Here is a 15,881-nt window from a genome sequence, read left to right on the forward strand (position 1 = left end):
CGGGGGTTGGCCTGGCGTCATGTTCTGAAAAGACTGCACTCTCCTAGCTGCAACAAGTTCGCCCGGTCATAAATAACGTTTGCAGCCTTTACTATTGCCTTAACACAGCACAAGTAAGCAAGAAAGAGAAAGAGAAACAACTTGACTCGGAGAGCTCCACGACGTCGCACACAGGGGAGCACCATCTTGGAACAGCACATGCTCACTTCACTTCAGAATTACCTAGAAATTTTCACTAACAACAACAACACTGACCTGCAGCTTTGTGTTGAATGTAAAGCATATACAGGATGTTCAGTGAAATGCGCACATACACACAAGAAGCCTATAGGCATTCTGACAACTGAGCAAAATCAGGTCATCTTCTTGGTGATTCATCTGTCCATGGAAAAGCTAAATTGTCTTGCTGTGAGCAGAAAACAGTATTTAGGCAAAGCTGCAGGTGAAAAATAATAAACCCACTTATATTTTCATTTTCGATATAAGCAAAAAAGGAGAATTTAAACCATTTGCCTGGTTTTTCATTTTGGCATTTACTTGAGAAACCAGAAAAACATCAAGACCTTCTACAATAAACAATTTACTGAGTAAATTCATTGCCGATATGAATTCTTTTAAAACAAAATCTTTTTGAGATTTTATCAGCAAATCATGATGTGGGCTTATTTGAAACATGGGTTTAAATGGTGCTATGGTGCCACGGTACCATTTAAGCCCATTCAAGGCTTTTGACTTTTTATATAATAATGTTTTAAAACATTAAATAACTAATGAACACATTTTCAAATGGGATTCATCTTCCATATTACCTATAGATTATTATTATATTTCAGTTTTTTTCTTGCATCAATACATAATACTTACAATGCTTGGACAAAAATTGCAAGATAACATTCCCATATCATAACATCTACCATACACCAAATTATGATCTGGATCCAAGTAATATTCTGCACAGAGTGATCCACTATGTTGAAATTTATAGGGCTCATGGAAAACCTGCTACTGTGAGACAACAAATAATGCTGCAGACTTGCAAGAGATCAAATTTGAGCTGAAACTCTGCTGAATCAGCAGGGTGTCAACAGATTTGATGCATCTTCATAAGTTACTGAGCTAGCTCTTGAAGAAAACAGCCATTTCTGAATTATCATTTGCCTTGAATAACTTTTACATTAATAATGATATTGTAGTGTGTGGTGGGCAGAGAGACATTATGGTGGGGTCCCCCAGCATGCCCTACTGGGCCAGAGACTGTGCTGTTCCAGAGTATTGTTGGGTTGTATGCCCTCCCTGATGTTATTGCAGGTGTATGTAGTAGTGCTAGCCACAAGCCACTCCGAAGGGGACAGCTGTCCTCTCTATTACTGTGCCTAATGCCAACAGAAGTGGTGAGGTGGTTAATTGCCTATTTCCTGAGTGTAGTCACTAGTGTGGTTCATGCCCTGCACCGTGTTTTGTCTGTGTGAGTGTTCTACAGTAAAAACTGCTTCCCAGGGTCGTGCAGTTTAAGGGGCATGGGACTGCGCACAAAAAGGCAAATTCTGTCAGTCTGTTACTCAGCTTTTACTACAATATCAGTGCAATCATAAATACTAAGGGTATGTTTTCATGGTCAAGGAATTATTTTATGAGGGTCACAGTATCATGGAAATATTACTTTTAGATGTAATGTCATTATAGAAACCGTGAGTTGCCTTGGCGGAAGCTTGCATTCTCTGCTGTGCTGTCTAGCTTTAGCTGTAATTATTAAAGGAATGGGGGTGACAAATTGCTCATACAGTGTCCCAGACGAACATAACATCACTGATCAGTGCAGGTAAAAATAAAATCAACCCACCTCTCCTTGAGACATAAACCCAGTCTCAATAAGTCTCAAGTCAACTTCAGTGGCACTGTCTCCACAGATTTCAGAGCGACTCGGTGTACCATGAAGTCTACTGCTAGCTGAGGCAGACAAGTCATGTATTTCCACAACCTCCCACACCCAATAGGCCCTCCGTATAAACATTCAGCATTAATTCAACCTGCAGACAACAACACTCTGCCCTCCTGCACCAGTATTAGCATTTGGTCATATTCAAAATTTAAGCCTCTACCAGAAGGGTTGTTAGCTCAGCCTTGTTCATCACATGGGCAGGGCCACACCAGCAGACTCAAATATATATTGTTGCAATAGATGGCTAAAACCTTATTTTGATTGTTTTGGGCATCTGTCACCTGTCCTGAAACAACTATGCTGACTCTGAGACACAAATGTCACTACAACACTGCACGTTTATTCCCCTCTGGTGCACTTTGTAAAGCATCATCTCTACAAACAGCTATTAAAATTACAAATTGCAGCTTTTTATACATTGTGAATTTATTAACAATATATAATGACTATGAAGGCCCCCAATTAACAGCAGCATGAGCGTTCTGTGGTCGGTATAGGTATATTGCCCCCACCTATGTTATGCAGGGTGGGTGGAATAAAATCATAAAATTTACTGTATCCTTCTCATGAAGAGCGTAATACTTCACTACTTTTGTCTAGCAAATTTAGTCACTGTGTAGTGGCACAGAGGTACAGTGATTAGCACTGTTGCCTCACAGCAAGAAGGTTCAAGGTAGAAACCCTGTGGCTGACTGGGGCCTTTCTGTGTGGAGTTTGTATGTCCTCCCTGCGTCTGGGTATTCTGGCTCCCTCACAGTCTAAGGACATGCAGATTAGGTTAATCAGTGACTCTAAATTGTCTTGTAGGGGGGACTTGCATCAGGTTGGCATCCAATGCACATACTATGCTGAACTGAACATGTGGATCAAGTGAGTCCACTGTTGCAGCCCCTGATGACAAGGAGCAGAAGGAAAAAATTTTTTTGTGTGTGCGAAAAGACCATTTGTCCTCTTTGCTGCTGACAGATACAGTAGCTACTTTTGAGAACAGAGAGATGATGGACTGAATGGACTGAACAGTACAATTCATAGAAAGATGACAAACTTGATGTGTTCCTTTAAATAAGGATGACTCTTTTGGATTCTTCAATGCTGAAGTACATTTGGCTGACTGATGTCACCAACTCTCAGTGGGGCTTGCTGGGTGCGCCATTGGTCATAGTGAGTTTGCTCCACCTCCTCTGACTGAGGAGTTTACGACTCTGTTGAACTTTTACTCGAACATCAAAAACCTCTTGGATGGCTTTCTTTAAGCAGTAGAAGTTGTAATCAATCAGTCCTGTAGGGAAAAACAAAATCTGTTATGTTAAGGCCAAGGCCACTAAACACAAAGTAGGACACCAAAAGCAGAACTCAAAGGGCAAGTGAGACAAGTACTTTAATAAAGGACTGAGGTACAGGGAAAAGAATGGAGTGGTAAGGGTAGAGTTGAATGAGTCACTGGGTTGTCTTCCATCTAGTTAAATGGATTCTGGAGAGGGAAAGTGTCTGGAACAGGATGGATGAGAAACAGGTAGCAGAGTCAGGACAGGTGGGGGTGACCAGGCTGAAGATTCCAGAGGATAGTAGGGTGGCTGTCCTTTGTTGAGCAAATGAGTAGTAGAGGCTGCTGGACTGGAGAGCTGGATAGATTCAGATGTCTGGTAGGATGACAGAGTGCTGAAGCTGGGTGTGGCAGGAGAGAGCCAGAAAGGCTGGTAGTGGCAAGTGTCCACCAGGAGAAGCCTTGTAGAAGGAAGCAGAGCAGGAACCAGGACCAGGCCTAGCCACGCCCGGAGATCTGGGAAGTTGTAAGATGAGACAGGCTGAGGTGCCAAGCAGCACTGGGATTTGGAGCTGAGACACACCCAGCCAGTCGGTGTAGTTCTGGGGGAGCGACGAATCAGGGAAACTGCAGCGAAGTACATTGGAGAGTCAGGGTTGAGCAGAGCCAAGCAGGTGGAGGGAGTTACAGGATAACTGTAAGATGATAAGGCTGTCTCCAGGGACGCTGGGCAGAGAAGGCTTTGGTACAGTTCAATCGTCCCTCAGTGAGTTCCCGCTCTTCGTAGCGGATCTATTGGTGGTCTTCCTCTCTTCCTTCCCCACAGGCCCAGGTGGGGAGAAGCCACAGCCTACTCATTCTTTCAACTGTCTTCCTTCAGTCACTCGGGCTTCTGGAAGTAAGAAAATCAACCGGACAGAGCCTCCGGCTACAACCGATGAGTAACCATAGTTCCTTTTTTCCTGTGGTTTTTAAAGGATTCTCGTCAGTAGACCTCGTCCTCTCATCCAACCAAATGCCACAGTTTGCATTTAATACCTTATTTGGCATGCAAAGTCGTGTTCTTCATAACTATTGCATATCTTTTACTGTCAGAGCTCAAGTCCATTGCCCGTAACTGGCCTCCGCCCCACTGTGATTCAGCTTCAGATTCTACTTCTCTTTTCTTAGCAAACTACAGTGCCTTGCGAAAGTATTCGGCCCCCTTGAACTTTGCGACCTTTTGCCACATTTCAGGCTTCAAACATAAAGATATAAAACTGTAATTTGTTGTGAAGAATCAACAACAAGTGGGACACAATCATGAAGTGGAACGAAATTTATTGGATATGTCAAACTTTTTTAACAAATAAAAAACTGAAAAATTGGGCGTGCAAAATTATTCAGCCCCCTTAAGTTAATACTTTGTAGCGCCACCTTTTGCTGCGATTACAGCTGTAAGTCACTTGGGGTATGTCTCTATCAGTTTTGCACATCGAGAGACGGAAATTTTTGCCCATTCCTCCTTGCAAAACAGCTCGAGCTCAGTGAGGTTGGATAGAGAGCGTTTGTGAACAGCAGTTTTCAGTTCTTTCCACAGATTCTCGATTGGATTCAGGTCTGGACTTTGACTTGGCCATTCTAACACCTGGATATGTTTATTTGTGAACCATTCCATTGTAGATTTTGCTTTATGTTTTGGATCATTGTCTTGTTGGAAGACAAATCTCCGTCCCAGTCTCAGGTCTTTTGCAGACTCCATCAGGTTTCCTTCCAAAATGGTCCTGTATTTGGCTCCATCCATCTTCCCATCAATTTGAACCATCTTCCCTGTCCCTGCTGAAGAAAAGCAGGCCCAAACCATGATGCTGCCACCACCATGTTTGACAGTGGGGATGGTGTGTTCAGGGTGATGAGCTGTGTTGCTTTTACGCCAAACATAACGTTTTGCATTGTTGCCAAAAAGTTCGATTTTGGTTTCATCTGACCAGAGCACCTTCTTCCACATGTTTGGTGCGTCTCCCAGGTGGCTTGTGGCAAACTTTAAACAACACTTTTTATACACACTCTTGTGTGTTACAGCCTGCTCAGTGTTTTATAACTAAGGTGTCACTTTATTTTTAAGCTCATTTAATAAGACAAGTTGAACCAGAACAGACTCATTTGGAGCAGCATAGAAACACATACAGTACACACATGGATCACTGTGTAGAGCTATGGGCAGCTTCTGCACAACTTCTATAATTAATTAAAGTCCCACTCCAGAAACATTTTCATTTTTATATTTGTATATAAAAATACTTTACTATAAACAATATGCAGTCTAACACAGCTTTTCCTCAAAAAAATTTCAGTGGGCCTCTGTAATAGGAATGAACATTGCCCCTCATTGTGCATTCCAGGATCTATGAATGTTGCCGTCATCCCTTATGTGGATTTGAATAATTTTGCACGCCCAATTTTTCAGTTTTTTATTTGTTAAAAAAGTTTGAAATATCCAATAAATTTCGTTCCACTTCATGATTGTGTCCCACTTGTTGTTGATTCTTCACAAAAAATTACAGTTTTATATCTTTATGTTTGAAGCCTGAAATGTGGCAAAAGGTCGCAAAGTTCAAGGGGGCCGAATACTTACGCAAGGCACTGTAAATCATCCTAATATCTAATAAAAATACAGGAAGCTCACATCTGACTGAAATACAAAAAAATCCCATTGTTGCTTTTAACTAAAACATGAGAATTACCCTTCTTTCGTACAAAACTTTCAATGCCTCAAAATTAAAACATATATTTTGACTACAACACTTGACTAAACATTGATTAACATTATCAATCAAATCTTTTCTTTATGCAGGAACCATCATTCTTTTTAAATAAACTCAGTCTCTTTTTATTTTTTCTTTCTTTTCTCTGTCACACACTCACACACTCCTTGCACTTTCTCTTTGCAGGGATGTGAGTCTTACTTCCCTTTTTCTGTTATTCAGCATTTTTTACTCCTTAGATTTAGATTCTAGATGTAAAATCACTTTTCATTGTTTTTTCCAGTACAATCATGTCACATTTTATTCTTACACATTCACTAATGATTATTTCAAACAAAACACGCACATTATCCTTACTTACTAAATATCAACTTTCTACTTTATGCATTTTGCCATAGCATTTTAATTATTTCTCTTCCTTTTCCAGCTCCTCTTGCGGTTTTCCTCCCCTTCTCAGATTCGGCCTGCCATTCATGTACCACCAAATATTCAGCAACATTCAGCAAATATTCTCTGCCGATTCCATTGGGCCGGGTGTGATGGGGGAATACAGGCTTTTCCTCAATTCCCAGATAACCATTTCTTCTTGCAATGAGACATTCTCTATCACGAGTGCAGTTCCTTCTAGCTCATGCAGCTCAGTCCCAGCCTGTTTTGGCTTGTTCGTCATCTCCTTGCTTTCGCCATCATTTAATGGCCATTCCCATATTTCTTGTAACCATTCTTGCTGTTCTTGTGGGACAAAGAGACAATTTGTTCAATAGTCTCCTGCAACTCTTCTTGTAAGGTCATTTCTGATGCCAGATCATCAGAGGCCTGCACTGCTGTTATGGCCTGTTTCTTGGGCTGTTTTTTGGTTCTCTCCAGGACCCATTTTTACAGCTTTGCCGACATTGTGGACTTCAGGAGAAAACTTCTAAAGCATTCCCCACTGATCATTGATGGTGCTGTAGTGGGGAGAGTGAGCAGCACTAAGTTACTGGGGGTGCACATCTCTGAGGACCTCTCCTGGACCAACACCACCACATCACTGGCCAAGAAAGCTTACACACACCTCTACTTCCTCCGCAAACTGAGGAGAGCTAATGTCCCACCCCCCCATCATGCGCTCTTTCTACCGGGGCACCATTGAGAACGTCATCACTTGCTGCATCACTGTGTGGTACGGAGGCTGTGCTGCCTCCTGCAGAAGGACTCTGCAACACATAGTAACTACAGCCAGCAAGATCATCGGCACCCCTCTGCCTACCCTTACGAACATCATTTAACACCGCAGAGCCATCAGCATTGCTGATGACACCTCACACCCCTCACACTCCCACTTCAGACTCCTGCCTTCAGGAAGAAGGTATCGGAGTCTTCAGGCCCACTCCACCAGACTTACAACAGCTTCATCCACCAGGCTGTGCTCCCCCCTTTTTTTATTATATGAAAATCTCCTGCTGACCATCATATCTGCTGCTGTTGGTTATTTGCACTACTACTGTCCATGTGCATCTCATAAGCTATTATGCACCTCATCACCAACGCTCCTGGTGATGCTAACCATCTGACAATCTTCTTATTATTTGCACTACTCACACTGATTGTACATAGTTTTGAGTCATAGCCCATTAGGTTGTACCGTTTAGTTTTGCCTCTATTTATTACACTGGATTTGTGGCTTAGTTCAGTCCATTACCAATTATTTTGACCTTTGTTTAGACTCCCTCTACTTCAGGATCCACTGCTCTAGTGGTGTGTCGGTCAGAAACAAATCTTGGTAAAGTAATATTTTAGGTAAACGAGGATGTCAGAATTTTCAGCATCAAAGAGTCATTCATTTGGCTCCTAAACAGTGTAGTACGACTCATGAAGCAGCAGAGTGAGCAACTGTACCAGTAGCAAGCTGTCTTAGTGAACATCCAATCAGACTGCAGCATGATTGTTAGGGTCATGACTCTGCATGGCTTGCATTTGACTGACAGAAGGGATGCAAAGAGCAGAATCTCCTTTGCAGAGATAGCTTCATGAATGACAGAGCAGTAAAAGCCAAGAACGAGGGAGCCAAAGCATGGACATCCGCGAGCCAAAGAAATGGTGAACAAGATGTTCAGGCCTCAAGATGTTACGTCTGCTCTCTCAGGGGGAGGTGAGAGAGATAGGAAATGGTTGGACTCAAATGCAAACACTCAGATACTAGTAAGAAAATGAGAATGCCTTTAATAAACAATAATCAAGTCTGTTAAGATTCACAATTAGTGGGATGTTTTATACAGTTCATTGAGTCTGAGAGGTGGAGGCCGCTGGGTAGAGAGAGATTGTTGGCCTGAGTGCACAAGACAGAGGAAGACTGAATCACTGGATGGTCGGAGGTAACACTCACAGGCACCAGGTGAAGAGATGGGGAAGAGCCCAGCTGAAGAGAGGGAGAGAATGATGTCCAGAAGACTTGAGGAGGAGATCGAGAGAGTGGAGATCATGAGGGGAGTTGCTGGAACTGAACTGCTGTGACGATGACTGTAGAAGGTGGAGGGAGGAATGCTGATTGGCCCAGGAGAAGAGGAAATGCAGGAAACTACGTGAAAGAGGAGCGTGAGTAGAACCACAGGGAGCCAGAGATGCTGTGTGGGATATGCTCAGGGTGAGTAGCTTGGTAGGTGAGCTCAGAGCTGACAAACTGGGGAATAGTCCAACATAGTCAGTGGACGAAAACAGTACAGTTTTCTCCGAAGTCCACTCTGTGACAAACACAGTTGTTAATCTTTGTACTGATGATTTTGTCAGTAGTTTCATGCTGATGTAAGCTGTAGAAGTGCTCCAAATGTGAGTCACATAACTATGGTAAAAATTTGTGGTCAACTGATATGAGTTTTTAGAGAACTATGGCTGATATGTAACATGTCATGTTTTCCCCCCTTTTGCATCAGATAAAATATGCCAGTTTAATAACAAATGAGACATATTTCCTGAAACTTAAATTAACATTTATTTAACCTTAATGAATTATGAAAATGAAAATAAAAAAATGAGCATTGTCTCTTATGTGCTACAATCTGCACTCATCTTATTATTTTAAAATGAAAAAAAAAAAAGTTCACAAATAATCACAAAACCAAACTGTAAAAAACCAGGGCTCCAGAGTAACATTTCATACTGGAGGCACTGCCAGATTTGGAGGACACCACCTCTGTTGTAGGTAATGCAAGGTAATGCAAAAGAATCTGTATTTTTCACAATTATTTTAAATACTGTTACCATCCAATGTGCATAGCCTATATGTGTAATGAAATTCAGAGATAGGGAAACTGATTAAACACAAATGAAAAATCACTTCTGGAACAAGTTTCCACCTCCTTTTACATAGTCACTGTGGTGCTCTGTAGCCCAGCAGTCAATCTGATGAAAATGATGACAGTGATGATTAGGCTGTTATATTTCATTTTAAGTATAAACTGATGAATTACGCGCATGCTTTGCCGTTTGTGTATGTGATTTATTTGTAGCTTGTTTTCCTTCTGAAGAAGAATTTCTGCTCTTTGTCTGTGTTGGACTTGATGCACAGTTCAGCTCTCACCCTCACCTGCCAAATGCAGCTCATTTTAGGCTAAAGTGACTAGTAGTCTACTACTTAAAGAAGGATTGATGGTAGGTTTTGGCTACTACTAACTTTAAACTGGGACTTCACTCGATGTGAGCAGCACATACCGATGCCTTTGATCCATTCAATCCACATCGACTCCAACCTCTCAGCAGCGTCTCTTGTCAGAACAGCTGTCTGTCAACAGGGGGACAGCATGGTCTTCACCAGGCTGACTGACAGCAGAAATGTACCAGACAAAAATCGTTTTCATGTAGGCTCATCAGCAATAAATCAGCAGTGTTTATATGTATGATTTGATTCATTTTCATTTCCCCATATTCATACAAAAGACAGGGATGTCACAGTGACACCAGTAGCCTGATCCACCAGAAGCAGAGCATGTGAGTGGAGCGGACCGCAAGCGGGGGAATTCTGGATAAAGTGCAGAGTGGCTTTTTTTTTTTTAAAGGAGGGAGTGACGCTCTGTGTCCCATTCCAGTACCACTCACACCACGAGCCTGAAGCATACCCAAGATGACCCAGAATGTGTCTTGCAGTCATCCAACACTTTTCAGTCAAAAATCAGCCATTGCGAGATCAATAATGTTCTTTAGTTCTTTGGGATGTAAGGCTACAGTTTATGGGTGCAATTTGAGAGGAGAGGGATACAATCTGACTTGAGCGCTGATGAACAAGCAGCCTGGTGTGGCTTTGAACGAGGGAGTAGTGCGGGCAAACAGCTCTGTGGGTGAGAAGTGGAAATTGTCACTACTCCACTCTGCTGATATGCTCTGATCAGAAGTAACAAGTTTCCGACAAATAAACAAGATAAGAGGTGAGCTACCTGATTTAAGCAGCTGTCTGGGGCAATTACTTCAAATGCGCCAAAGGAAAAAATAAATTCAAAGCATTAAAAAGGGGTTCAGGGATGAACCCGTGCGTGTTTATTTGACAGACTAGACATCTCTGCTTGGTAAGAGGGGTGAGTGACAGACCTGCAGAGAAACGCTGCAATGATAGTATTGCAGAGACTGTTCTACAGTCATTAACGCATAACCTGTTTACTTTGCAGTGGCACCCAGTGCAACCTTTGAAAATAAGTCAGTCACACCTTATGTAAATTTGGTTGCAAAATGCGACTGATCACTTGCAATCTGGAGCCCTGTTTTAGTGCACTTAACAGTTGCATTTTCCTGAAAAGCAACAAAAATTTGTAAAGACCTGCACTGCACACAGTAGTAGCACACACATTATTTGTCTGCAGACAAATCAACTGATTAGAGTGCAGTCACCGGTTAATGCCGATCACCTAAAAATGCCAAAAACTGGCCGACCAATTAATCAGATGACCACTAGTAAAAATGGGACTTTTTTTTCTGAAGACAAGGGTGTCCAACATAGTGCCTCCTACTTTTCATCTCTATGTCAAGTGCGTTGCACAAATAAAGGAGAACATAATGAATTGCTGAAGCACATGGCCAGTTTCTAGTAAACATACTGACTCTAAATGGACTGACCTTTCCTCTCGAAGCTTTCCTTGCGGAGGAAGCAGACCATGGTGAGGAACTTGGTGACCTCCTTCAGGTACATGACTGTAGTGTTGTTCAGGTGGATGATTGCCATAGACTCCTTGTCATAGGGTAACCCAGCTTCACTGCCTGCCAGACTGAAGGATAGGAGACAAAAAAAACACACACAATCTAGTTAGTAAAACACAGTGCATTACCTGACCCACAATGCTGGCCTTGTTTCAACCATAAGGACCTTTGAAGCGCAAAGGTGAGACTAGGTTGGACATGTTAGTGGTTACCTGTTGTGAAACTGTACTGTGCAATTATATCTGTTGAAAAATGAGGCCAGTATTGCAGTTAGTTTTTTGAACTATATTTTGTCCTGTTCATCTTATTCTAAAAAGTAGCTGAAGTTAGACAGTAGCAGAAAATGAATATACTCAGGTACAAATGCCGCAAAATTGTAGGTTCTATTTGTTACATTTAATTGTGATTCTTCAAAAAAATGCCAGAATTTTTTTTTTATGAGGAATGTATTATCAAAAAGCAGGTCACTTTACAGAGAGACATTCAAATAATGAAACAAAAACCAAAGTAAAAACTTACAGGCTATACTGTACATGCTGGCTTTGTTAGGTGGATTGGTACAGGTGGATCCAATAGACAGACACACACTGAGTGGAACACAAAATGAGTTTATTTAAGGAACAGGTTACTGAGTGGAGGAGAGAGGGGACAGAGGCTGAGCAGGTACCAGATAGGCTGGGGGTGGAGCAGGTTCTGGATCATGCAGAAGAAGAAGAAACGGAGAAGGTGCCCCACGCCAGAAGACCACAGAAGTAGAATGGTGTGCAGAGCAGGAGAGAACGCTCAGGAGAACAGGAGAAGCAGGAAGGCAGACGAGATGATCGGGCTAATGGTGAACCAGGACAGAGCCAGGAACGGAGAACTGAAGAGCCCAGAGCTGGGAACAGAGAGCTGGAGCGTCGGGAAGCAGGTGAGTGAAGACGACGAAGATGGGAGCATGGGTATGTAGACTAAGTGTGATGAACCAGCGGGGAATGAACGGGAAGAGGGCGTCTATACGGCAGAAGAGTCCAGGAGTTAATGAGCAACAGGTGGAGGTGATGATTAGTGATTATGCTGGCTGGGCTAATGTGGCAGGGGAGACATAGAATCTAGGGGAAAAAATAACGAAAAAACACGAAGCCAAGGTCCAAATCATGACAGGCCTATACAGTAGCACTGTACAATATATATAACTGAAGAGAAACTTTATTCGTGTAAAAAAGAGAGGTGCTCCTGTAGGTTTTCACAGACTGTCCCCTTCTTTCCTGCGGTCGACTTTTCTGGGATTTTTTAGCCTTTCATTAACCGGGTGTCTAGCATCTTTCCATTCCCAGGCTTAAATATTCATGTACTTGGTCAGTAGATGGTCTTTAAGTTCATGACTAACATTCCTTGGATGGCCTTGTTTTCCATCAGACCCCTTCCAGCTAACTTTATGAGCCCAGGACTGTTATGTGGACATGTCCACAATACACATGAACATCCTGGCTGCATAATCATCAGGACATGAATGGTCATCTCTGTGTCTTACCAGGTTAAAAATAGTTTTTTCCACCTCTGGATCTACAAACTGCAAAACAATGTCTGGTAGAACTGTATGATGGTGGTTGTACACATGGGGTAGATGCATGAGCTGGTGTTTAGTGTCCGGGTGGCAAGGTGTGACAAGCCCGTGAAGATGCGGGGCTAGGAGAAGGAGAAACTTCTAAACTTTGTCTAAACTTTAGACGGTCCAACTTTACACTCTAAAGACTGCACACCCAGAGGCTGCATTTATTGTTGCAGGTGATTTTAATCACTCCAACCTAAAGTCAGTGCTTCCTAAATTCCACCAGCATGTTTCCTGCCACACTAGAGGAAATAAAACTCTGCACCATGTTTACACAAACATGGCTGCTGCATACAAGTTGACCCCCCCCTCCCCAACTTGGGACAGTCAGATCACCTTTCTTTGTTCCTCATTCCCAAGTACTCACCACTCATCCACTGTGTGGATCATTCAACAAGACCCCTGCTGAAGGCCCACAACTCTGCCTTCAGATCTGGTGATGCACAGGCCTACAGCTTATCCAGGGCCAACCTGAGGAGGGGCATCAAGCAGACCAAGCACCGCTAAAAGTCGAGGAACACTAAACAAACTCTGACAAACTCTGTATGTGGAAGGGCATCCAGGTCATCACTGGCTACAAGCCCGGAAACTCCACCCCAACAACAACAGATGTCTCCTTCCTCAATCAGCTAAATGACATCTATGCTTGCTTTGACCGGGACATCAAGGAGACACCTATCAAGTCCAGACCCTCCACAGACCACCAGCCACTGACACTCACTTCAAGGAGGGGCATCAAGCAGACCAAGCACCGCTAAAAGTCGAGGAACACTAAACAAACTCTGACAAACTCTGTATGTGGAAGGGCATCCAGGTCATCACTGGCTACAAGCCCGGAAACTCCACCCCAACAACAACAGATGTCTCCTTCCTCAATCAGCTAAATGACATCTATGCTTGCTTTGACCGGGACATCAAGGAGACACCTATCAAGTCCAGACCCTCCACAGACCACCAGCCACTGACACTCACTTCAACTGACGTGTATGCTGCTCTGAGCTGGATCAACGTATGCAAGCTTGCTGGCCCTGATGGAATTCCTGGACGCGTGCTCAGGGCATGTGCAGGACAGCTTGCTGGCATCTTTACAGACATTTTTAACCTGTTCCTCGCCCAAGCAGTTGTGCCGACATGCTTCAAAGCCACCTCCATTGTGCCAGTGCCAAAACATTCCACCCCGACGTGCCTGAATGACTACCACCCTGTAGCATGCATCCCCATTGTCATGAAGTGCGTCGAGCGCATGGTCCTGGTACAACTGATGTCTGCCACCTACACTGGACCCCCAGCAATTTGCCTACTGCAGGAATAGGCTCACGGAGGATGCAGTCTCCACAGCACTGCACTCTGTACTCAGACACCTGGACAACAAGAACATGTATGCAAGAATGCTGTATGTGGACTTCAGCTCAGCATTTAACACGGTCATCCCCTCCAAGTTAACCACCAAACTTGGTGACCTGGGCATCAGCACCTCCCTCTGCAACTGGATTCTGGACTTTCTGACTAACAGGCCCCAGCATGTTGACAGACAACACCTGCTCCTCCACCATTATCCTCAACACCGGAGTACCACAGGGCTGTGTGCTGAGCCCATTCCTCTGCTCCCTTTTCACCCACGACTGCAGGCCTGTGCATGGCTTCAACACCATCATCAATTTTGCAGACGACACCACGGTGATTGGCCTCATCATCGACAACAATAAAACAGCCTACAGGGAGGAGGTACAGCACCCACTTCACCCGCAGAGCCATCAGCATTGCTGATGGCTCAGCTCCCACCCTGCACACTCCCACTTCATACTCCTGCCTTCAGGGAGAAGATAACGGAGTCTTCAAGCCCACTCCAACAGACTTACAAACAGCTTCATTCACCAGGCTGTGAGGATGCTGAACACTGTTCACTACCCACCTCCCCCCCGGACCGTAACCCATCGCAGAACATAAAAAGATATAAAAAGACTACCCCTGCTGTTGCACAAACTCAATACATTCCCCTGTTTTGTTATATTACACGTAAATCTGCTGCTGACTGTTTTTTTTTTTGCTGGGATATCTGCTGCTGTTACTCATTTGCAATACTGTCCATATATACCTCATATGCTATTTGCACCTCATCACCAACGCCCTCATCACCAACCATTTGACAATCTCCTATCACTGTTTTGCACTACTGCCATTGACTGTACATGGTTTTGAGTCACAGCAAATCGGCTGTACCGTTTAGATTTATCCTAATTACTTTAATCCAGTTCTTATTCTATTCCATCTTATTTTTATTCTACTTTATTTTATTTTAGTTCCTAAATGTTATGGCAGCCAATACTAGGTGAGAGAGAAACGGTATTTCAATTTTCTGTATGTCCTGCACTTATGGTGAATTGACAATAAAATCCTTGAACCTTGAACCTATTTGCATCCATTGAACTGTTCACTCATGTAACTTATCTTCTTACTCTGCACAATTTCATTTCATTTCATCCCATTGCACTAGTGTTCTATAGCTTAATATACCATAGTCTGTTGTATATTGTATATCGTCTTCTCCTTTCGGCTGTTCCCATTAGGGGTCGCCACAGGGAATCATCTGTTTCCACCTAACTCTATCCTCGGCATCCTCTACTCTCACCCCAATTAACTTCATGTCCTCTTTTAGCACATCCATATATCTCCTCTTTGGCCTTCCTCTTGACCTCTTGCCTGGCAGCTCCATCTCCAACATCCTTCTACCAATATAACCACTATCCCTCCTCTGCACATGTCCAAACCATCTCAATCTGGCCTCTCTGACCTTGTCCCAAAAAACAGCCGACCTGAGCTGTCCCTCTGATGTGCTCATTCCTAATCCTGGCCATCCGGGTCTCTCCTAAAGAGAACCTCAACATCTTCATCTCTGCTACCTCCATCTGTGCCTCTTTTCCTCACTGCTACAGTCTCTAACCCATACAGCATAGCTGGTCTCACTACTGTCTTGTACACCTTTCCTTTGATTCTTGCTGACACTCTTCTGTCACACAACACTCCTCACACATTGTTCCACTTCCCTCCCTCTCATTCATACACATGTATTCTGTCTTACTACAACTGACTTTCATTCCTCTTCTTTCCAACACAGACCTCCGCCTTCCAAGGTGTTCCTCCACCTGCTCTCTGCTCTCACTACAGATCACAATGTCATCCGCA

General features: G+C 43.4%; 1 protein-coding gene across 5 annotated transcripts in view; it reads right to left on the bottom strand.

The window, feature by feature from the left end:
• Positions 1 to 536: 536 nt before the first annotated feature.
• The window catches only part of rragd (ras-related GTP binding D), a 42,424-nt gene continuing 27,079 nt past the window's right edge, over positions 537 to 15,881 (bottom strand). The window contains exons 6-8 of one of the 5 annotated variants that reach the window (XM_020599373.1): positions 11,027 to 11,175; positions 9,635 to 9,704; positions 3,163 to 3,218 (exon numbers count right to left, since the gene is read on the bottom strand). In XM_020599373.1, coding sequence (XP_020455029.1) covers positions 9,676 to 9,704; positions 11,027 to 11,175 — 178 coding nt within the window. In that variant the 3' untranslated portion in view covers positions 3,163 to 3,218; positions 9,635 to 9,675. Of the gene's footprint in view, positions 3,219 to 8,193; positions 8,505 to 9,412; positions 9,510 to 9,634; positions 9,739 to 11,026; positions 11,176 to 15,881 lie in introns of those variants that run through there. The other 4 variants (XM_020599372.1, XM_020599374.1, XM_020599371.1 and 1 more) reach the window with 4 other exon arrangements.

This window comes from Monopterus albus, unplaced genomic scaffold (genome assembly GCF_001952655.1).
Source record: "Monopterus albus unplaced genomic scaffold, M_albus_1.0 scaffold40.1, whole genome shotgun sequence".
In the NCBI taxonomy this organism is placed as follows: Eukaryota; Metazoa; Chordata; class Actinopteri; order Synbranchiformes; family Synbranchidae; genus Monopterus; species Monopterus albus.